Raw genomic sequence first — 24,005 nt, 5'->3', positions numbered from 1 at the left:
GTCAAGTACCTAAAGGAGCAAATCCTTCTAACATATTTGCGGGCAGAGGGGGCTATTTCAGGTAGAGTGGTCTTGAACAGTGAAGCTGTGTAATCAGGTATGGAAATAACTATAATAAACGTTATAGTCAAGAGGCCACTGCACATTTGCTAGTAACAACCAAAAGGCTCTTGTCAACATGCTCATTTCCAAAGACAACAGAACCCTTGGTACTCACTGAACTATGATTTTTTTCTGTCAGATTCCTATGCCTCCTAACAGCTTTGGAGTGAGGGGACAATAGCTGTTTCTGGACCATTACTACTATTTGTAGGAAACTACACTGTATTTTCATGAAGGTGGGATTTCAAGATGGGTTTGGTGTCATTTAACCTTGCTTGTTTGTAAAATTCCAGAATACTTAACATCTGACATTTCTAAGGAAAAAAATAGCTTGTTGTACAAAACATGGCAGAAATACCTTAATTCACCTGTTCTATCAGTTGGAGAATATTTGTCAGAGAGAAGAAGGTCAAAGACCAGTGATGTTCTTTCATGGTTTTGCCTTGATTATGCATCCAGGACTGTGAGTAGGTTGATGCCACCACCCAATTAATCAGAAGACCAATGAAGAGGAAAAAACTTGTGGGATGGAGTAAGTGGAAGCGCTGATGAGTAAAATCTTATTTATCTTTCAAGGTATAACTTAAATTTCCCCCTTCTCCATGCATTTGTCACCTCTTTGAACTCCACTAGCAAAAAGCTAACAGAGTTCTATCTCAGAACTCTCAAAGTAGTTAATATCATTACCATGTAGTTGGCCAGCACTATTGATTCACTGTGTTACATTAGCTTTTCTTCCCCCATGTACAGGTTCATGGATCTATGTATGTCTTTTTGCATACAGATGTGGTTAAGCGATGACATCTCTCACAGCATTTAATAAAAGGCTTTGCAAACAACAGCCTGAGAGAAATGATGGCTATTAGGCATTTTTCAACTTCAGTCCTCCTTGGAAAGATTATTTTGCTGATCCTCTAAGTTTCTGCAACTGTACCTATAGTTGGTCACAAATATGCATTTCAGTTTGACGAGGCACATGGGTTTCTAACCAGGTGTTCATGTACTACTGGTTAAAGAAGCCATATAAGCATTAGCAATGAGCCTCTAGGAACAAAAAGGGAATTCTGACTAAATGCTTTGACATTTATATGTTATACAGGTTCCTAAAATGAAAAGAAAATCAAGTATTTTCAAAACATTTCAGATTTAAGCATATTTTTCCACTGTTTTGTAAATCAAAATTATGTAGTAAGACTATTTGTTAAGCATTATATAAACTGTGTAATGTATATTATCTTAGGTTCTTCTGGATATGTAAAAAAATTCTATGAGATGGGTAGTCGTGGATATTGTAGAAGAGAGACCAAATATAAAGAAAGTAAGCTTATCCAAGGAGGTATAAGTGAAATAGGAGAAGAGGGATTCAAAGTCACATGTGCACTGGGAGGGTTTTTTCATCATAAAATTGATTTTGAATTGAAGTATGATGAATCATGTTTGTAATCAAGTATCTCTTGTCTCCATACAGGGAGTCTATAGAAGGATAATATATCAGGTTTGTAATCAATAAAACTGTGTCATCTTCTTTCCCTGTCTCCATAGAGGGTTTCTATAGAAGGATAATGTATCAAGTTTGTAATCAATAAAAGGGTGTCATTTCCTGTTTTCCTGTCTCCATAGAGGAATTCTATACAAGGATAATGTATTAGGTGTGTAATAAATAAGTGTTGTCTCCTGTCTCCTTTGTCTGTTGTTGACAGTCTCCTGTGACTCCTGTTTCCTGAATTGCCTGTCTACTGTTGTGCCTCCTGTCTTGTGTATCCTGTCTATATACACAGATTCTAGAGAAGGATACTAAATCAGGTTTGTAATCAATACGGCTCCTGTTACCTGTCTACAAAGAGGGATTCTATAGAAGGATAATGAATCAGGTTTCTAATAAATAAGTCTCCTATCTCCACAGAGGTATTCTATAGATGCACAATGAATCAGGTTTGTAATCAATAAAAGTGTCTCCTGTATCCTGTCTCCATAGAGGGATTCTAAAAAAGGAAAATGAATCAGATTTGTAATCAGTGAGTCTCCTCTCTTCTGTATCTATAGAGCGTTTCTATAGCAGGATAATGAATGAGGTTTGTACACAATAAGCTTCCTGTCTCCATAGAGGGTTTCTACAGAAGGATAATGAATGAGGTTTGCAATTCCTAAGTCTCCTGTCTCCAGAGATGGATGCAAGAGAAGGATACTGGATCAGGTGTGCAATCCTTAAATCTCCTGTTTCCTGGGATGCTAGAGAAGGACACTGCAACAGGTTTGCAGTCCTCCAAGTCTCCTGTGATGATGCTAGAGAAGGATACTGTATCAGGCTTGCCATCCCTAAGTCTTCTGAGATGATGCAGGAGAACTGCACCATCAGGTTTGCCATCCCTTAGGCATCTCCTGTCTCCTCAGATGATGCTAGAGAAGGGATACTGCATGTGGTTTGCAATCCCTAAGTCTCCTGTCTCCTGTGATGCTAGAAAAGGATATGGCATCAGGTTGGCAGTCCATATGTCTGCTGTCTCCTGAGACGATGAGAGAGGATAGTGCAAGAGGTTTGCCATCCCTAAGTCATCTCCTGAGACGAAGCTAGAGAAGGATACTGCATGAGGTTTGCCATCCTTAAGTCGTCTCAGTCTCCTGTCTCCTGAAATGATGCTAGGAGAAGGATACTGTATAAGGTTTGTGATGCCTAAGTCTCCTGAGACAATGCTAGAGAAGGATACAACATCAGGTTGGCAGTCCCTAAGTCTCCAGAGACGATGGGAGAGGATAGTGCATGAGGTTTGCCATCCTTTAGGCATCTCCTGTCTCCTGAGATGATGCTAGAGAAGGGATATTGCATGAGGTTTGTAATCCCTAAGTATCCTGTGATGCTAGAAAAGAATATGGCATTAGGTTGGCAGTCCCCAAGTCTCCTGAGAGGATGCTAAAGAAGGATACTGCATGAGGTTTGCAATCCCTAAGTCTCCAGGGGTGCTAGAGAAGGATTCGGCATCACCTTGGCAGTCCCCCAGTCTCCTGTTGTCTCCCATTAGAGCTAGTATCTTACTTCCCTAACCAGGAATGAAACCCATATCCCTTGCCTTCGGGGGCAAAGTCCTAACCACTATATCAGCTAGTAGCTCCTAAACCCTTAGCTTCTCTTTCCCTCCTTTGTCTCTGAACTTAACCTTGGTCAAAAGAGGTTAAGAATGCCTTCAGGTAAAAGAATAGAGCAAGTTGCTTCCTCAAGAACACACAAGAGTTCTACACAGAACGCTTTAGAGGACTAGTGAGAGCAAAGTACATGGAGGACGCAGATCGACTAGCTGAGGCAACTTCTCACTCAACCTCACAGATCACTTACCATATATAGTATTCAAGTTATTTCTTGAGGGATGGCTCGATTCTTCCCTCTAGCAGGTATACACTAAACTCCTCACTTTGGACCACACTCATAAGCTGAAAAAATTGCTTGCTAAATCAATGTTGAAGAGTCAAATGCTATTTGGGGTCTGAGGTTTTTAAGAACTGTTGAACTTACATAGTTACCAATTTGTTAACAGTATGTGGCCCAAATCTATGCATGACAGTACTTCTATAACCCGTTACAACTCCTGTTCATACTGTTATCTTAGTTTCTACAATTATCTACACTTAAAATTACTCTGCTTGATAATGATCTAGAGTCAACACTTTCCCAAGATGCATATCGATCTTGCTCTAACTCATGTACATTAATGTACTGAGAAAAATAACTGTCTTAAATATATATGTACATAATACACAAAAGCATAAATGAATACCTGTGAACACTTATAAAGCATTTGGTCAAGTTTTACTTCTCATTTCTATTCTAACAGAAAGCAATCTATAGTGACTGAGCTGCCATACATTAATTATCTTTGAAAATACTCATGAAACTACGGAATTCCCCCAAGAGAACAAAAGAAACTATCCATTTATTTGGCTGAGAACAAAAGGCAAACATCCTTCATGTGCTGCTGACAGAACAAAATGCTACCGGGAAGAGAACTTAACATCAGAAGCAGCAGCCCAGACATGCAACATGCCCCCCAGCCCCCGCCTAATACATCCTAGTAGATCCTACTTACCGTTGGGATCGCCGTGGTGCAGCTGACCCTTCTGAGCCGCCTCTGCATCAGGTCATGCTCCATACCATTAACTTCTGCCTTCAAGCGCTCTAGCTCCTCTTTCTCAAGTTTCAATTGCTTTGCTAACCTCTCCATCCTTGCTCGCTGATGTAACAGCAAAGCTATAGCATTACAGACAAAGTCATTGCAGAAAATAACACTGAACAAGTGACAGGGACATCTGTACATGCATGGCTAATGTATGAAATACCCATAAAGACCCCGGTCATTCAACTTCAGTTGACATTTATTCTAAAGTCTTGCTAATGTGATTTGGCCTTCCTGTGTACTTTAATTTGGATCTGGTTCCTTCTGCCAAAATAATATCATCTATACATTCCTCCTCTTCTATTGTCCTTAGTTTCCCTAAGATTCTCTTCAATGATCCCTGGGTGTCATTTCACATATACTGAAAGAATAGTCAATTCTCCCCTATCTTTTAACAAACTTTTAAGATACTTTCTTCTCTTTATACTGAGTTAGGTCCACTGTGAACTACTCCAATAATGTTTTTCATTACCAACCCTACTTCCCATAAATACACAATACTTAAAACTTCCTCACCCCCTTCAGTCCATCCACTTAAAAAATATTTAAATTTTTCCCTGTGATAAGCTTTAGGCCACCCTCTATGAGTCACTTTTTCCTACTCTGTAGTTGGTGTTTTGGACTATGTTGATTTCACTGGCCTATGATTTTCTCCCAATGAATGCACTTCTTAACATACAGTCTTTGAAGGCACTCTTATCATGACTACATTTTTCTATTTTAAAGTAAAATCTGTAGATAATTCTGAAGCACTAACCCTATTCTTAATAGCAATGCTACTGCCAAATATTTAATACATAGTACATTAATTAAACACCTAATATAAATTATTTACTTTGAGTAGGAGATTGCCATTGCCCCACAAAGACAATTTGGAGATTGCCATTGCCCCACAAAGACAATGTCATATAAAAGGGCTGAAATTACCTTGTGTATAAGCATAGTCATCAGATCCAGAACTGGAACTTCTCTGATATTTATGGCTTCCCTTTTCTCCCCCAGAGCCTGGTATCACTGAAATGGGCTGGATAGGTTCTGGGGCTGCAGAACGTTCTTCTTGGTCCACTAAATTTAACAGATTTTCAGTCATGGCTCGGCCTACAGTGATTTTAAAAACGGTCGTTGGGTTTGGTATCATCCGAGGAGATGGTGATGGAGCACAAGAAGGTCCAGTGGGCTGTGTATATGTAATATACACAGGATTGACAGTAAACGGAGGTTTCGGTTGACTGGATATCCCTCTAGAAGGAGAACTTGACGGTGGTGTGGTGGCTGTGTACAATGAGTGCTGATTCCGTGGAGATGGCTGGTTACTGATAGGTGAAGGACTCCTATTCATGGCTGTTCCAGATCTCTGAGAGGGTTCGACTGTAATTTCTATCTTCTTCATGGATCCTTTGGGTAAGCTAGATGTTGTATATGGGAGATAGGCTACCGAATGGCTTCCCTGTTTCTGATAGCTAGGAGGTCCTTGTTGATATGGATGGGGTGGCGTCGTTGAAGGACTAGGTGGCATAAAGACATGAGAACTGGGGTGGCCCAATGGAGACGGTTGTACTTGATGCTGAGGAGAGCTGAAGGGTGAAGGACACTGAGAAGGAGGTGGTGAATGGTAAGCAGGTTGAGGGATCTGCTGTTGTTTGGGAGAATACTGAGAAGGTGGATAGTTTTGTTGATGTGGATACACAGGTAAAGGACGCTGGCTATAATGAGGCACTGGGCCCTGTGGTGAGGACTGCCACGGTGTATTTTGAGGAGTCTGTCTTCCTGATGAACTCTGAGATGTCTGTCTAATATAAATAGAACCAGGAGACCCATACAGATTGCTCGGAATTTGTGGAAGAATTTGTAAAGCTCTTGGTACAGTCTGTCCAGAAGGGAGGTTTTGGGATACTGTAACAGTAATTGGATTGGTACTATACCGAGGTATGTGCATGTAGGAAGGAGGTGGCGGCGGCGGTGGTGAAGGCCCTTGCATAGCAGATGGAGTCATTCCTGTTTGCATGGAAGATGGCTGTTGAGGTGGCTGTGAAGGAGGAGTAGCTGCACTTCTGTTCTGTTCATTCATAAAAAAAGGATTGTAGTTCGGAGTAGTAGCAACAACAGCTGGAGCTGAGTGTGGTTCCTGAACTAAACATATCAGCTGTTTACCCGCTGCATGCTGTGGATCAATATGTCCATCACTTGAGCTATGTACCAGCGTTCGACCGCCATTAAGTTGCACACCATCTCCTGGGTGGTAGCTACTAGGAGAATGAATACCCAGGTTAATATGCAAAAGGCGGTTTCTATTCATCCTGCTGTCATCTGGACTATGGTATTCCATATATAAGTATTTACTACTCTCCTGGGAAAGGGCTCGGCAACAGGCTTCCAGATTGTTGTTATTCTAGGGGGAAAAAAAAGGGTACACAGAACATTGGCAAACATTAACAGATCCTAATAGTAGAACTGAAGCTTTGCCATAGATTTATGTAAACACAATTGTCAGAAAATAAGTAGACAGTAGTATTTTTACACACAAAAAGCTTCACGGTCATCGATCCTGAAAGGCAGATCCCAAACCATTCATATTATTTTACAGACATTTAGCTCACATAACGAGTACTACCGCTACTGCTACTGCTACAGAAATGTACAGTACCTACTAATGAACCTTGTGACTCAACCCCAACTTTTCTGACTCCAAATCCAGGACTCATCTTACACTTGTTGCATCTCAACAAATTACAATGTTGGGCTAATCTTGGATTCACCACACTTGCTGTAATCTACAAGTATAAGTCATATCCATTATTAATATTTACACTGATACACAGGAAAATAACCATGCGTTAGTTTTCAAAAGGCAAACAAACCCCAAAGTGAAAAAAATAACAATAAAACTCCTAAAGATTCAAAACAGTAAAAATTCTCAAGCAGCCTATACTTTTTATTTCACCACAGTTATCCCTATATCACTTCAACTGTTTCATTATGAAAGATTAAGTTAACTGAAGAAATCAGTAAAAAAAAAAAAAACAAAAAACCAAATTCACTCTTTGAATTATGTTTCTAGGAGTCTGCCAAACTTATAAAAATTTAACACAAAACCCACCCAGTCTTGACTACCTTAATGAAATTCATTCACATTCCCACAGTCTCAAAGTTTTTACTTGCTCAAAAGTAGCTTGGTAAACTTTCAAAATTCCAATTTTTAGAATTACACACACACACAAAGATGGTAAATAACAAACTGCCATTTTAGATGTTCCAATCAACAGCAATAAAGCAGTATTCCATTAAACAATATAATTCAGAACTATTGTATTAGTCTAAAACACATTTATTCATGCCCTTTTAAAGTTTCTCAATTATCATGACCATCTCTGTATTTCATAAATATATACACAAATATGCACATATAAACGTATTACTGTACTTTAGGGAGAAGTACATTTTATTGAAAGCAATAAAAGCAAACACTTCACTTCTGCTGTGAACCGAATACAGCTAAATAAAAAGCATGACATACAATGCTTTAATTTTAGAGGGAGAACTCTTAGGGTTTACTGACTCCAACTCAACTCATTCCCAGATGAAAAAAGACATGCCTGGGAAGTTCCAAGACTTGACATCAGGTACTTAACTAGTTAGCTGGAGAGCCAGTTCTAGATTCTTCGTTTCCAGACACTCAGTGCTCCTTCCATTGTCATATAGTAATTTCAGGGGCTACTGTATGATGCCAAAAGTACATTGCTATACTGAAACTTTAAGGAGTGAAAGAAAATTCAGTCAAGCAAACCTGTGTAAGATGAATTCTCAGAAATACAACAAATTGACTTTATCAAAACGCCACAATAACTTTCCTCCTTTTCCTTCTATAAACCTTTTGATACTAAACTTCAAACACTTTTTACATTACCCGAACCAAGGAAAAAAGGAATTGTTGACATTGAAAAAGAAAAGAATTACATTTGGGCTTTTTCTTATCCTGCTTTAAATCATGCTGATCAAGGGTGGAGAGGACACAGATATTAAGATAGAAGATAGATATTGTTATATATCAGTGAATATCAGTGAAATATCAGTGAATTTGGAGCCAAAAGATTCAAACTGGTTGCTGACTAGACAATGCCACTGGCAGATAAATGAAGGGAAGAAAAAAAGAGAGAAAATAAAATAGCTCCTTCAAGGTGTGTATAAATCTATGGATTAAAAGGAGAACAAAATACAGAGTTTTATTTGAAATCTAAAGCAGTTACAGACACTTTATTATTTGACATTTTTTTTTAATCAATTATGTTTTATTTGTAATTTTATTTTTTAACTTTACAATATTGTATTGGTTTTGCCATATATCGAAATGAATTCGCCACAGGTATACACGTGTTCCCCATCCTGAACCCTCCTCCCTCCTCATACCATCCCTCTGGGTCGTCCCAGTGCACCAGCCCCAAGAATCCAGTATCGTGCATCGAACCTGGACTGGCGACTCGTTTCAATTATGTTTTCTACACTGAATTAGTTTCCACAAAAAAGAACTAAATTCTAATGATACAAAGTTGAAAGTAGTCAGCCTATTCATACACATGTCTGTAAGTGACAGGCTGAGCATATTTTCTTAGGAAGAAAAATTTAAAACCATAAATAAAAGATTAAGTGTTTTCTTTATGGAAATATTTTAATAACACCACAAGAGATTCAAACATTGTATCAGACCTGCTAAATGTTTTAAAAAGAAAAAAAGAATAAAAAATTTATCAAACAGTAAATATGAATAAAAAATGATAATCTGTTCAGCCAAAGAGGTCAGAACTTTTGAGAAAACATATATGAACACTCCTGAAAAGACTGAGGCAATAAGGCATCATATCCCACGAAACTGATCCTCCCTTGGGGGATTACAGCCTAGAGGGATGCTTTAAAGCTTGTATATTAAATTCAAACTACTGGAGAAAGAGGGAGGGAGGGAAGAAGGAATATGTTTAGAGTTGGGGATAAAACAGATAAACAAGGACCTACTGTATAGCACAGGGAACTATCTTATATTCAACATCTTTAATAACTTATAGTAGAAAAGAATCTGAAAAACAAGGGATATATATATATATAAATTCAGCCGCTCAGTCATGTCCGACTTTTTACAACCCCATGGACTGCAGCATGCCAGGCGTCCCTGTCCATCACCAACTCCTGAAGCTTGCTCAAACTCATGTCCATTGAGTCAGTGATGCCATCCAACCATTTCATCCTCTGTTGTCCCATTGTCCTTCTGCCCTCAATCTTTCCCAGAATCAGGGTCATTTCCAATGAGTCAGTTCTTCCCATCAGGTGGCCAAAGTACTGGAGCTTCAGCTTCAGCATCAGTCCTTCCAATGAATATTCAGGATGGATTTCCTTTAGGATGGACTGGTTGGATCTCCTTGCAGTCCAAGGGACTCTCAAGAGTCTTCTCCAACACCACAGTTCAAAAGCATCAATTCTTCAGTGCTCAGCTTTCTTTATATTTATAGTCCAACTCTCACATCCATACATGACCACTGGAAAAACCATAACTTTGATTAGACGGACCTTTGTCAGCAAAGTAACGTCTCTGCTTTTTAATATGCTGTCTACAACGGTCATAGCTTTTCTTCCAAGAGGCAAGCGTCTTTTAATTTCGTGGCTGCAGTCACCACCTGCAGTGATTTTGGAGTCCAAAAAAATAAAAGTCTGTCCCTGTTTCCCCATCTATTTGCCATGAAGTGATGGGACTGGATGCTATGATCTTAGTTTTCTGAATGTTGAGCTTTAAGCCAACTTTCTCACTCTCCTCTTTCACTCTCCTCAAGAGGCTCTTTAATTCCTCTTCACTTTCTGCCATAAGGGTGGTGTCATCTGCATATCTGAAGTTATTGATATTTCTCCTGGCAATCTTGATTCCAGCTTCTACTTCATCCAGCCTGGCATTTCGTATAATGTATTCTGCATATAAGTTAAATAAGCAGGGTGACAATATACAGCCTTGACATACTCCTTTTCCTATCTGGAACCAATCTGTTGTTCCATGTCCAGTTCTAACTATTGCTTTTGACCTGCATATAGATTTCTCAGGAGGCAGGTCAGGTGGTCTGGTATTCCCATATCTTGAAGAATTTTCCAGTTTGTGGTGATCCACACAGTCAAAGGCTTTGGCATAATCAATAAAGCAGAAGTAGATGTTTTTCTGGAACTCTTGTGCTTTTTTGATGATCCAATGGATATTGGCAATTTGATCTCTGGTTCCTCTGCCTTTTCTATATCCAGCTTGAACATTTGGAAGTTCATGGATCATGTATACTGCTGAAGCTTGGCTTGGAGAATTTTGAGCATTACTTTGCGGGCATGTGAGATGAGTGCAACTGTGCGGTAGTTTGAACATTCTTTGGCATTGCCTTTCTTTGGGACTGGAATGAAAGCTGACCTTTTCTAGCCCTGTGGACACTGCTGAGTCTTCCAGATTTGCTGGCATATTGACTGTAGCACTTTTACAGCATCATCTTTTAGGATTTGAAATAGCTCAACTGGAATTTCATCGCCTCCACTAGCTTTGTTCATAGTGATGCTTCCTAAGGCCCACTTGACTGCATTCCCGGATGTCTGGCTCTAGGTGAGTCATCACACCATCGTGGTTATCTGGGTCATGAAGACCTTTTTCGTACAGTTCTTCTGTCTGTTGTTGCTACCTCTTCTTAATATCTTCTGCTTCTCTTAGGTCCATACCATTTCTGACTTTAATTGTGCCCATCTTTGCATGAAACGTTCCCTTGGTATCACTAATTTTCTTGATGAGATCTCTAGTCTTTCCCATTCTATTGTTTTCCTCTGTTTTTTGCACTGATCACTGAGGAAGGCTTTATATATGTGTGTGTTTATATGTATAAAAGCTGTATCATTTTTCTGTACACCCGAAACTAACACAACATTGTAAATCAACTGTACTACAATTAAAGGGGAAAAAAGGTAAACTACTGTGTCTTATATATATTACCCACAAACAGAAATTTTCCAGAGAGAGTAGGTGATAAGTCTCCATACTGATAAACAACAGTAATCCCAGATGAAGAAAAGACTAAAAAACTGACGACAATGTAAGTTATCAATACATCTTCACTGAGCTGAGTTAAAAGTTCCATTCTTTCAACTTAATAAGATGAAAACAAGCCATGAGTAGACTACAGATAATAAAGGGCTAAATTAAATTATATTAAAAAAACAAGGTCAGACCTAGGTGGGGCCCTAGGTAAGTTAGGAAACTGACTGCTAGGAAGTGGTTTACACTACAAGGATTTCACTCCAGAAACCAAAATGGGGCTAAAGAGTGGAAATTCACACTGGAATTGTTATGTGTGAGAAAATAAAGACAAGCTCTAACACAAGAACAAGACCTACCAGAAGGGCTTACAAACAAAGGAAGCACCTCTGTTACCACCACTGATCTGGAAGTCTCTAGCCTCAAATAACCTCAGCTACATCTAGGTTTATATTATATCCCGGGCAACTCACACTGTAAGGGAGAGCTTGCAGATTATATACAGTAAGGTGGAATTTGAACTGGTCGAGTAAGCAAATTCAGTGGGGAAGGTAGAACTGCTGCTCTCAAAGCTCAACCAACTAGGGAAATGCTACAACCTCAGACACACTGAGATTCTGTGAAGGATGATGCAAAACTCAATAGGTGGAGCATTAGGCATATTTCTCTGCTGCCCCTTGAGTGGGAAGACATGTTCTATCAGAGATGAAAGATTTATTTCAATAGAAGACAATAGGACAAAACTAACATAATTAAATAAAGAAGTCTTATACTTAAAATTGGATATTAGTGAGCATTTATCAACTAGAAAAACAGGAAAAAAAATGGCGGGGGGGCAAGAATGCTCTAAAAACTTCAAAAAATAGGCTTAAAAAGGTATATGGTCTATTAAGTTATAATGATAATCTTACAATTCAAAATTCAGTTCTAACGACTTGGGGACTGATGACAGATGTAAGAAGTGAAATGCATAAAAACTCTTTTCTTCTTTTTGCTACATGCCTTTGTTCTTTTCTCTACATCACTGGTTGTCAATGGGAAAGATTTTGCCTCCCATGGAACACGAAGATTTTGTCTGCCATGTAAACATTTTTGGTTGTCACAAGTGCAGGGACACTAATGGCATTTAGCAGGTCCTAAACATCCTATAATGCACCAGGCAGATCCCTACAACAGACACTATATCTAGCCCACAATCTTGACTGTGCCATGGTTGAGAAATCCTCCTCTAGATGTCTCCCCAACGTAAACAATAAAACTGAGTTCTTCTCACTACAATACAAAGCCAGCTCTAATAAGGGAAACTGTCATGTAATATCACTATCATTGGCGAGTAATCTACCTGTAACATGCACTGAGACACCACACCCTCTGGAATCTCAGGGAAACGTTGTCGGAGGTCATGGAGAACCTGCATATCAAGCTGTGGACTGCTTTGCGCCATGCCAGAGCAAATGGAGGTCAAGTTTCTCTTAGGAAATGGATGCTAACCGGCCTTCCAATAGTAATGGTCTTCCAATACTGCAGTCATTTTCTATTAAAAAAAATTAAAGTATGGTTAAATTTATTCACATATTTCACTTTATTCCAAAAGAAACCATCAATACCATAAAATAGAGAGATCTATATATTCTAAGTATACCAAATTCTACAGTTGAGACATTGACAAATTCTACTTAGCCAAAGATTTTTCTGATGTAATATATAGCTAATCACTGGTTTCAAAACAACAACAACAACAAAGTCCCCAAACTTCAGTTCCATTTTAATAGTTAAAAACTGAAAAAAGCAGCAGCTACATTAAAAAATATAGAGTATTACTGTTTGGTGACCATATTTTTCTAAGTCTTTGCAAGTTCTACTTACATATTATCACTCATGTTTTCCTAAGGCCTATCACATGTCATTCCTCTAACGGGGGTTAATCATTTTGAGTGTCTGAAGTAATACAATCAGGCAACACACCACAAATCAAACACGTCCTGTTTGCCTTACATTCTTCCTGTACTTTGAAGTCAAAAGGTTTGAATTTGCAGTTTGAGTAAAGGAAAGTCAATGTCTAAATGAAATTACCGAACAAACAAACATGGACATGTAGAATCCTTTGTTTTCAAAGACAATGCTGGTGGCCCGTCAGTAGCCCGACGTGCCTAGCTATGCTCTCACCCAGTTATGGTGCAACTGGCACAGGCACTAAGATGCCAGGATTTGAGGGCACACTTTGAGTAGAGGCAAGTGACCCCCAATCTCACTGGTACAAGTTAGGCACCCATGTAATAAAAGGCAACTCGTGAACTTAATAATGAAATCATAAATCAAGTGGCACCATCAAATATCATTAACTGATCCCTTTTTTAGTCTCTGTTTTCCATTTTTATAAGGGGAAAACTGTTCAGTGTATACCACACAATCTCATAGTATTTCTGCTATGATCACTCATGATAGGGTTAAATATTTCTAGCACTAAGAAGCATCTTCCTAAGATGCATGGAAATCTCTTGCACACAGGTCCCCCCTGAACTTTAAATAATACCATTGTCTGGGGCACTAGAAACTACAGAGAATATTTTACAACTTTAAAATGCCAAAGAAAAATATTGAATTACTTTTGCTGATTTAAAATAAGTATATAATTAAAAATAAATACCATGAATTATCCTTCAATTAAAAATAAATTTAAGAAAAAGGAGAAAAAAAATACCATGTAAACTCTAATTTGACCTTAATTATAAGCAGTGACCTTCATTTTGCATGCAAGCTGTTGACTTTTACTGGGCATCAAGCTCTCTCTTTTCTTCCTTCTAAGCCAAGACTGTCAAGAGTAATCTACACTCTTTGTATCTATGAGGTGGCAACAAAACCCTATGTCTAAGACTCTGCCTAACCATAGGTAAAAATAGCTATTAGGACCACTTTAATGATGTCCAACATCAACATGGAGGCTACTTAGTGAACCTAAAAAAATACAAATATAGGAAAAGAATACAGATACAGATAACACATACATGCACAGATTTAGGCTTTCTGGCCTCCCTATGCAAGTCTGTTCCCTGCAGTAAGTCTGCTGTAATCTGGCTCAAATCACTGATCACTGAAATTGTCTTTTCATCATCTTACCACTGCTAAATGCAGACAATATATCTTCTGGATTCTATACCCCCTAACCTTTGCAGCATCTGACACTACTGATCAAAACTGGTTTTTTTTCCCCCCTCGGTCTCTATAACATCACAATAGCCTGTTTTCCACCCATCTTTCTTGTCACATTAATTCTTGCCTGGATTTTGCCCTCTTCTCATTCTACATCTTTGTGCCCAGTAACGGCACCCACTACTAATATTTCAAAAACATTTAAAGCTGATGGTTACCAAATTGCTATCTTAAGTACCATGTGAGCTGCCTCTAGGACTCCACACAGAGTTTACTGCCTACACACAGCACCACCTGGGTATTTGCAAAGATTTAGTATGTATAAAAAAGAACTCCTGACCACAATCCTTCCCCAAACAGTGTTCTATAAATACTACTACTATTCAGTTAACATAACTAGAAACCAGAGTGTGCTCCTTGACTTCCCATTCTTGCACAACCAACTAAACAGAAATAGTAAATCAAATGGGTGATGGTATATACCCTGGTTCTGCCACTTAGTAGTATCTAGGAAAGAGACTCCAGCTTTATGCCTTTAAAGCTTCATATTTAAATTGGAAATAGTTGGAAGGTTGTAGCAAAATTTAAATACCAAACAGAAGTAAGCCAGGAAGCATTAGTTACTATTATTTAGGGCATGTCTGAATACTGTTCTCATCAACATCACACCAGCAACTTCCTGCTGCTCTTCCTGTCTCAGGTCTTGCCTTCCCCCACATCATAGCCAGAATATCTGTTTTCTACTCTCAACCAAACAGGATCTATGTGTGACCCTGTGCATGGCTGTCCCACACTGCCTCCTCTCAGGGCATTAGGCCATGATATTCCATCTGTCTGAGATGCTTTTCTATCTTCCTCCCTCTTCAATGCTTCTCCAAGCCATATTGATGCTGCAAAAGTTGGTATTGGTGGCTCTTCCTCCTCTAAGGAGGCTTCCATTGAAACCACCCTCCCCCAACTTAGTCCTGCTGCTATAACTCTCCTCCTCCTACACTGGGCTAAAGGATCCTCCACTATACTCCCACAGCAGGCTGTGCTAATCCTCATAGGAGAGCCAAACACAGTATACTGAAACCACGTATATATGAAGTTCTTGCATATGGAAGTGTAGCTCCACCTAGAATGTGTTATTCTAGAGAGAGGGGAAGTACTCAAATAATGATTGGAGCTGGTTATAAGGACCTGAGAGTCAGCTTGAAAAGGTTCCCACTGGCCAACTCTGTGACAATTTGAGCACCAATAATGGAAAATAATGAATTATAGACCTGTATGAAAGAGGAACCCATGAGTCCTAATACATAAGAGTTACATAGCCCAATAATAAACAGTTAAATACACACATGTACAAATAAAAGGAGAAGGGAGGGCTTTTGCTTACAGTGGAATCCAACTGGTAAATATGTGCAGGAAGCGCTGGAGCTGGAGAAATCATCATTTTGCAGCCATCACAGTACAGACTACTTCAATAAATCACCAATGGATGCTGCACCTAAGGGCAAATTTGGATGAAGTTAGGCTATATTAATGGTCTTAAAGTTTCTCCCCAGAGAACTGCTTATTAGCTAGTTGCAAGGGGGACATTTACCTATACAATGGAGAAACTGAACAACGTCTTGGGTAATCAAAATTAACATCACCAATGAGGGACAGATGGACAGTGTACACCACCAGATATGATACCCCGAGAAGAATATATCATTTTATAATATTCCAGCTAGGAATACATCATCTAAAACTGTTCATGAAAAATAGACAAATCCAAAATGAGAAACATGCTATTAAAAATAAAACCCAGGGAGTGGGAAGGTGAGAATGTCATGTTAAAAAAGTGCCAATGTCCTAAGAGACAAAGGCTAGAAAAATATCAAAGACTAAAGACAATACTAGAACCATGACAACTAAATGTAATATCTGATCCCAGACTGTATCCTATAGTAAATGGAGAAAATGTTATAAAAGAAATGAATGGATCAATGGACAAAACTGAAATGTGGACAATACATCAGGAAAAGTATTCTACCAATATCAAGGCTGTATATTGTCACCCTGCTTACTTAACTTATATGCAGAGTACATTATGAGATATGTTGGGCTGGATGAAGCACAAACTGGAATCAAGACTGCCGGGAGAAATATAAACAACCTCAGATATGTAGATGACACCACCCTTATGGCAGAAAATGAAGAACTAAAGAGCCTCTTGATGAAAGTGAAAGTGGAGAGTGAAAAAGTTGGCTTATAAACGAAGATCATGGCATCCGGTCCCATCACTTCATGGGAAATAGATGGAGAAACAGTGGAAGAGTGGCCGATTTTATTTTTGGGGGCTGCAAAATCACTGCAGATGGTGACTGTAGCCATGAAATAAAAAGACACTTAATCCTTGGAAGAAAAGTTATGACCAACGTAGACAGCATATTAAAAAGCAGAGACATTGCCAACAAAGGTCCATCTAGTGAAGGCTATGGTTTTTCCAGTAGTCATGTACGGATGTGAGAATTGGACTATAAAGAAAGCTGAGCGCCGAAGAATTGATGCTTTTGAACTGTGGTGTTGGAGAAGATTCTTGAGAGTCCCTTGGACTGCAAGGAGATCCAACCAGTCCATCCTAAAGGAGATCCATCCTGAATGTTCATTGGAAGGATGCTGAAGCTGAAACTCCAATACTTTGGCCACCTGATGCGAAGAGCTGACTCATCTGAAAAGACCCTGATGCTGGGAAAGATTGAAGACGAGAGGAGAAGGGGATGACAGAGGATGAGATGGTTGGATGGCATCACTGACTCAACAAACATGAGTTCGAGTAAACTCTGGGAGTTGGTGATGGACAGGGACGCCCAGCGTGCTGCAGTCCATGGGCTTGCAAAGAGTCGGACACAACTGAGCGACTGAACTGAACTAATTTACTGACTTGATAATTGTGCTGTGGTTATATACAGGAGTATCCCTATTTTTAGGAACTAGGCAATTAGGAGTAAAGCACATGACATAAACACCTTACTTTCAAATGCTCTGTGAAAAAAAAAAATCCAACATATGTCTGTATCTGCATATACATATCATGCATGCACACACAAGTACACAGAGAGAGGGAGCAAGTTATGAAGCACACAGGGAAAGGATGGAAAACAATATGGCAGAGGAGGAAGACCCTGAGCTCACCTCCTCTCATGGGCACACCAAAATCACAACTATTTACAGAGCAACTATTGATGAGAGAGTCAGCAATCTACCAGAAAAGATCTACAACTAAAGATATAAAGAAGGAATCACACAGATGAGTAGAAGAGATAGTCGCAGTACACTCAAGACCCAAAACCCCGGGTTGGCAATCCACAAACAGGAGGATCATTACAACTGCAGAGGTTCTCCCCAAGTAGCAAGGGATATAAGCCCCATATGAAGCTCCCCAGCTCTGGCGTCCTGCAGCAGGAAGACAAGCCTACAGAATATTTGGCTTTGACGGTTCTCACCTTCAGAAGAACCAAGGGCAGTGGAAAAGAGACTCCACTCTCTTAAAGTCACACATAAAATCTCACAAGCTCCCATAAACCATGACAGAAAAAGAAACTGGGAAGGAGCCTGGGTCAGTCACATCCACTGACCTTAGAGACTCTCCCAGAGGAAACTGGCGGCCGCCATTTTGGGAAGCTTCTATTATATACACACTGGGGCTGGCATGTGCCATTTTGGAATCCTCCATCTAGCTTATAAGCCTCAGGATCCCACTCTGTCCCTTCCACCAGTCTATAGGCACCAGTACACGTCTCAGGCCAAGCAACTAGCCAGGTGGGGACCAGCCCCACCTACCAGCAGAGCAGCAGTACCCACAAGACCCACCAAGTCCCATCCTCACCCACCAGGCCCACACCAGCTCTGAGACACCTTGAGTCCATCAGACAGCCACCCTGGGGTCCAGCCCCACTCACCAGTGGGCCAGCACCAGCTTTGAACACCATGGAACCCACAGCCAGTGGAGTGGAGAACCAACTCTAATAACCAGCAGGCCAACACAAGAGCAGGGAAGCCCAGCCCTTGAACATGGGTCTGTCTACACCACCCTTGAACATGGGTCTGTCTACACCAGTGAGCCAGCACTAGCCTGAGGACACCTGGCATTCCACAGCCAGTTGCCTCCTGACCCAGCCCACCTACCCAATGTCTGCACAAAGCAGGGACTGGTGCCCAACTAGACCAGGGGCCAGACACACCTACAAAATGACATAGTCAGCCTGCCACAAGAGAAGGACCCATACAACCCACATAGGGGGCTCTCCCCAGAGAATACAGTTGCTGACCAGAGGGGAGTACGCTGCTAAAACATGTAGAATGTCTCCTACAAAAGGCCACTTTTCCAAGGCTAGAAAATATAACCGATCTACCAGATACACAGAAATAAAAATGGCAAATTAGAAACACTCAGTCAACACAGTAACATGCTCCAATCAAAGGAACAAGATAAAACCTAGAAAGAAGAACTAAATGAAGTGGAAACAAACCTAATAAAGAATTCAAGGCAATAAACTACAGTTGATCAAAGAATTCAGAGAAGAATGAACACAGTGAGAAGTTTAACAGTTAGAATACATAAAGAAGAACCAAACAGAAATGAAGACTATAGTAGGTGAAATGAAAATTATGCTAGAAGGAATCAACAGTAGACTAAATGACACAGAGGAATGAATCAGTGAGCTGAAGAGCAGATAGCATAAATCACTGAGCTGACCAAATGTAAAAAAAAAAAAAAGAAAAAGACATGATGACAGTTTAAAAGGATCTCTAAGATACTGTCAAGTATACGAACATTCAACTTATAAACATCTCAGAAGGATAAAGAAAGTGAAAGTGAAATCACTCAGTCATGTCAGACTCTTTGCAACCCCATGGACTGTAGCCCACCAGGCTCCTTCCATCCATGGGATTTTGCAGGCAAGAGTGCTGGAGTGGATTGCCATTTCCTTCTCCAAGGGATCTTCCCGACCCAGGAATCGAACCCAGGTCTCCCGCATTGCAGGCAGACGCTTTACCATCTGAGCCACCAGGGAAGCCCCCCAGAAGGATATAGCAGAGGCAAAGGGACACAGAACATATTCGAAGACATAATAGCTGAAAACTTCCCTAACCCAGGAAAGGAAATAGACATCCAGGTCTAGGAAGCAAAGACTCTCCAACTGGATAAACCTAAAGAGGTCACACCCAGATATAATGTAATTAAACTCACAAAAATTAAAGACAAGGACAGAATATTAAAAGCAGCAAGGAAAAAGCAAAAGCAGCAAGGAAAAAGCAAGAAGTTACACATGTGGAAACTTCAATAAAGCTATCAGCTGGGATTTTTTTGGAGCTCTGCAGGCCAAAACCAAGTGGCACGATCTTTTTTAAAGTGAGGAAAGGGAAAAACCAACAACCAAGAATACTCTGACCAGCAAGCCTCTCATCCACATTTGATGGAGAAATCAAAACTTCTACAGAGAGTTCAAAACTAGAAAGACTTCAGTACTACTGAACCAGCTTTACAAGAAATGTTAAAGGGTCTTTTCTGAGAAAAAGAAAAGGCCATATCTAGAAACATGAAAAATATGAAAGACAAGACAGGATCAAAATGGCAGAGTAGTAGGACATGGATCTCACCTTCTTCAACAAACACATCAAGAGTGCACCTACATGCTACTGCTAAGTCACTTCAGTCGTGTCCGACATCTGTGCAACCCCATAGACGGCAGCCCACCAGGCTCGCCTATCCCTGGGATTCTCCAGGCAAGAACACTGGAGTGGGTTGCCATTTCCTTCTCCAATGCAGGAAAGTGAAAAGTGAAAGTGAAGTCGCTCAGTCGTGTCCGACTCCCAGCGACTCCATGGACTGCAGCCCACCAAGCTCCAGGCAAGAGTACTGGAGTAGGGTGCCATTGCCTTCTCCACACCTACATGAGGAATTATTATCACAGAACATCTACTCAATGCAGACAGGGCAAGAAAATTTCCATGTAACTAGACAGGACAAAAGAAAAAAAAAAAAAAAGAGAAATCGGAGGGCTCTTGAGCCTGTAGGAGGGAGCTGTGAAAAAGTTTCTACACACTGGGAAGTTCTCTCAGAGGTAAGAAGATCATCTGGGACAGAGAGGGAGCTTCAGAGCCTCAGAGTACAGTGCAAAAACCAGTCTATAGAGGCTAAAGCAGAGTGAGACCTGTAAAGATGGTTGGTCTAGACACCCAGCACTTTCTAGCCTGAGACACTTGTCCCCTGGGGCAGAATCCAGTGCTGAGGCTCAGGCTTTGGAGGTCAGAACCGGGCAGAGGACTGCACTTGGCTGCGTGGAAATAGCCTGACGGAGCTAGGGGGTGGTGCACCACACCAAGGGAGTACTGGAAGAAGACTGGGCCCACCACAGAGGAAGGTGCCATTGCTGTCGGGTGCACAAGGAAAGAGGAGGGATCGCCATAGTAGTTTCTTTCTCTGCATGTGCTCTCAGGCAACAGGGCACCACCTACACAAGCTTTGGTGTGGGCATGAGCTGTCACTACCATCTCCCAAGGCAACAGAAATAAAAACAAAAAATAAATAAATAGGGAACTTCCCTAGTTGTTCAGTGGCTAAGATTCCACGTTCCCAAGGCAGGGGCCCCAGGTTTGACCTCTGGTCAAGGAACTAGATTTCACATGCAGCAATTAAGTGGTCGCATGCCACAACTACAGAGCCTTCATGCTGCAATGAAGACTGAAGATCACTGCAACTAAGACTCAGCACAGCCAAATAGGTATTTTTAAAATAATAAATAAAAATAAACAAATATGGCCTAATCAAGTTTATAGAAACAATAAAAAAATGAAAATACAACCTATGGAATGGGAAAAAATACTCACAAATGATGCAATGGACAAGGGCTTCATCTCCAAAACATACGAACAGTTCATATAACTCAACAACACAAGAACCAACCCAATCGGAAAAAAAAGCAGAAGACCTTAACTGACATTTCTCCAAAGAAGACATATAGATGGCGAGTACACCCATGAAAAGACGCTCAACATCATTCATTATCAGAGAAACACAAATGAAAACTACAATGAGGTACCATGCCACACTAGTCAGCATGGCCATTATTAAAAAGCCTACAAAGAACAAATACTGGAAATGGTGTGGAGAAAGGGGGCTCTCTGACACTACTGGTAGGAATGTAAGTTGGTACAGCCACTGTGAAAAACAGTATGGTGATTCTTTACCAAATGAAAAACAAAATTAGCATATGATCCAGAAACCCCACTCCTAGGCATATACCCAGACAAAACTGTAATTCAAAAAGATATGCAGCACTATTCCCAATAGCCAAGACATGGAAACAACCTAGGTTTCCATCAACAGACAAATGCATAAAGAAGACGTGTTACATATAAAAAATGGACTACTACTCAGCCATAAAAAAGAATGAACGATGCCATCTGCAGTGACATGGATCCAACTATAGATTATCATACTAAGTCAGAAAGAGAAAGACAGATACCATATGATATCACTTAGACATGGAATCTAAAATATGGCACAAATGAACCTAGCTACAAAATAAGAAGAGACTCAAACATAGAATACAGGCCCACGGTTGCCAAGGGGGAATGGGGAGAGACAGGGATGAACTGAGAGTTAGGGGTTAGTAGATGCAAACTATTACACTGAAAGTGAAAGTCACTCAGTCGTGTCCAACTCTTTGTGATCCCATGGACTATACAGTCCATGAAATTCTCCAGGCCAGAATACTGGAGTGGGTAGCCATTCCCTTCTCCAGGGGATCTTTCCAACCCAGGGACCAAACCCCCAGGACTCCTGCATTGCAGTCAGATTCTTTACCAGCTGAGCCACAAGGGAAGCCCAAGAATACTGGAGTGGGTAGCCTATTCTTTCTCCAGTGGATCTTCCTGGCCCAGGAATCAAACCAGGGTCTCCTGAATTGCTGGCAGATTCTTTAACAAGTGAGCTATCAGGGAAGCCCAAACTATTACATTGAGAATGGATAAACGACACTGTCATACTGTACAGCAGAGGGAACTATATCTGATCTCCAGGAATAAACCATAATGAAAAAGAATATAAAAAAGAATGTATATATGCTTATAACTGAGTCACTTTGCTGTACAGCAGAAATTAGCACAACATTGTAGATCAACTATTCTTCAATAAAGAATTATGAAAATAAAAAGTTCACTAGTAAAGGTAAACACATAGTAAAGGTAGCAAATCAACCAAGTACAAAACTAGTAGGAAGTTCATAAGACAAACGCGGTAAAATCATCTATATCCTCATTAAGGGATACAAAAACAAAAAGATATAAAATATTATGTCAAAAACAGTAATTGTAGGGGGACTGGAGTAAAAATAAAGGTTGATATAATGCATCTGAAATAAGAGATCAGCAACTTGAAACAATCACGTAAATACATAGATGACTACATATAAACCTCATGGTAATCACAAACCAAAAAATTTGCAATAGAAAAGAAAAAAGAGAAACGAATCTAAACATAACACTAAATGTAGTCATCAAAGTGGAAGAGAAAAAAAGAAACAACAACAAAAAACAGAAAAATAGCCCCCAAACAACTTACAAAATGGCAATAAGTACATATCAATAACTATCAATAATTACTTTAGGACTTCCCTGGGAGTCCATCCAGTAATTAAGAATATGCCTGCCAGTCTAGGGGACACAGGTTCCATCCCTGGTCTGGGAAAATTCCACATGCCATGGAGCAAACAAACCCATGCACCACAACTACTGAACTTGTGCTCTAGAGCCCATGCACTGCAACTGTTGAAGCCCATGGGCCCTAGAGTCCACGCTCCTCAACAAGAGAAGCCAACACAATGGGAAGCCCATGCACTACAACTGGAGAGTAGCCCCTGCTCATGGCAGCTAGAGAAAGCCCAAGTGCAGCAAGGAAGACTCAGCAAAGCCCAAAACAATAAAGTTAACTAAAAATAAATGAATACATAAAGCCAACCTTATTATTTTAAATAATACTTTAAATGTAAATAGATTAAATACTCCAATTAAAAGACATAGAATGGCTGAACAGATACAAAAACCATATTTATACTGCCTATAAGAGACTCACTTCAGATTTAAAGACACACACAGGGGGACTTCCTTGGTAGTCCAGTGGCTAAGAATCCACCTTGAAATACAAGGGACACTTTTTTTTTTTTCTTTTAGTTCTTCCAGTTTATTGCTACCAACCCATCTCCATCCTCTTCATGCATGCGTGCTCAGTCATGTAACAGCATGGACTGCAGCCCGCCAGACTCCTCTGTCCATGGACTTTTCTAGGCAAGAACACTGGAATGGGTTGCCATTTCCTTCTCCAAGGGATGTGGTTTTGATCCCTGGTCAGGGAACCAAGATCCAACATGCCACAGAGCAACTAGCCCTGTGTGCCACAACTATGACTCAGTGCAGCCAAAACTAACTAACTAACTAAATAAATATTTCAAACAAACAAACACAGACTGAAAGAGAGAGAATGGAAAACAGTGTTTCAAACAAATGAAAAACAAGAGAGCCAGGGC

The 24,005-nt window shown here is 40.2% G+C and overlaps 1 protein-coding gene across 6 annotated transcripts in view; it reads right to left on the bottom strand.

Moving 5' to 3' along the window:
• Positions 1-24,005, bottom strand: part of TAB3 (TGF-beta activated kinase 1 (MAP3K7) binding protein 3) — a 92,969-nt gene that overhangs the window by 23,272 nt on the left and 45,692 nt on the right. For 5 of the 6 annotated variants that reach the window (XM_070366502.1, XM_070366503.1, XM_005899745.2 and 2 more), the window contains 4 exons: positions 15,827-15,937; positions 12,641-12,832; positions 5,193-6,654; positions 4,179-4,339 (listed from right to left, as the gene is read on the bottom strand). In XM_070366502.1, coding sequence (XP_070222603.1) covers positions 4,179-4,339; positions 5,193-6,654; positions 12,641-12,742 — 1,725 coding nt within the window. In that variant the 5' untranslated portion in view covers positions 12,743-12,832; positions 15,827-15,937. Of the gene's footprint in view, positions 1-4,178; positions 4,340-5,192; positions 6,655-6,909; positions 7,037-12,640; positions 12,833-15,826; positions 15,938-24,005 lie in introns of those variants that run through there. The other variant, XM_070366504.1, reaches the window with a different exon arrangement.

The sequence above is a fragment of the Bos mutus genome, chromosome X (assembly GCF_027580195.1).
Source record: "Bos mutus isolate GX-2022 chromosome X, NWIPB_WYAK_1.1, whole genome shotgun sequence".
Lineage (NCBI taxonomy): Eukaryota > Metazoa > Chordata > Mammalia > Artiodactyla > Bovidae > Bos > Bos mutus.
Note: the sequence above shows the minus strand (reverse complement) of the source record. Positions and strands in the feature narration are given on the sequence as shown.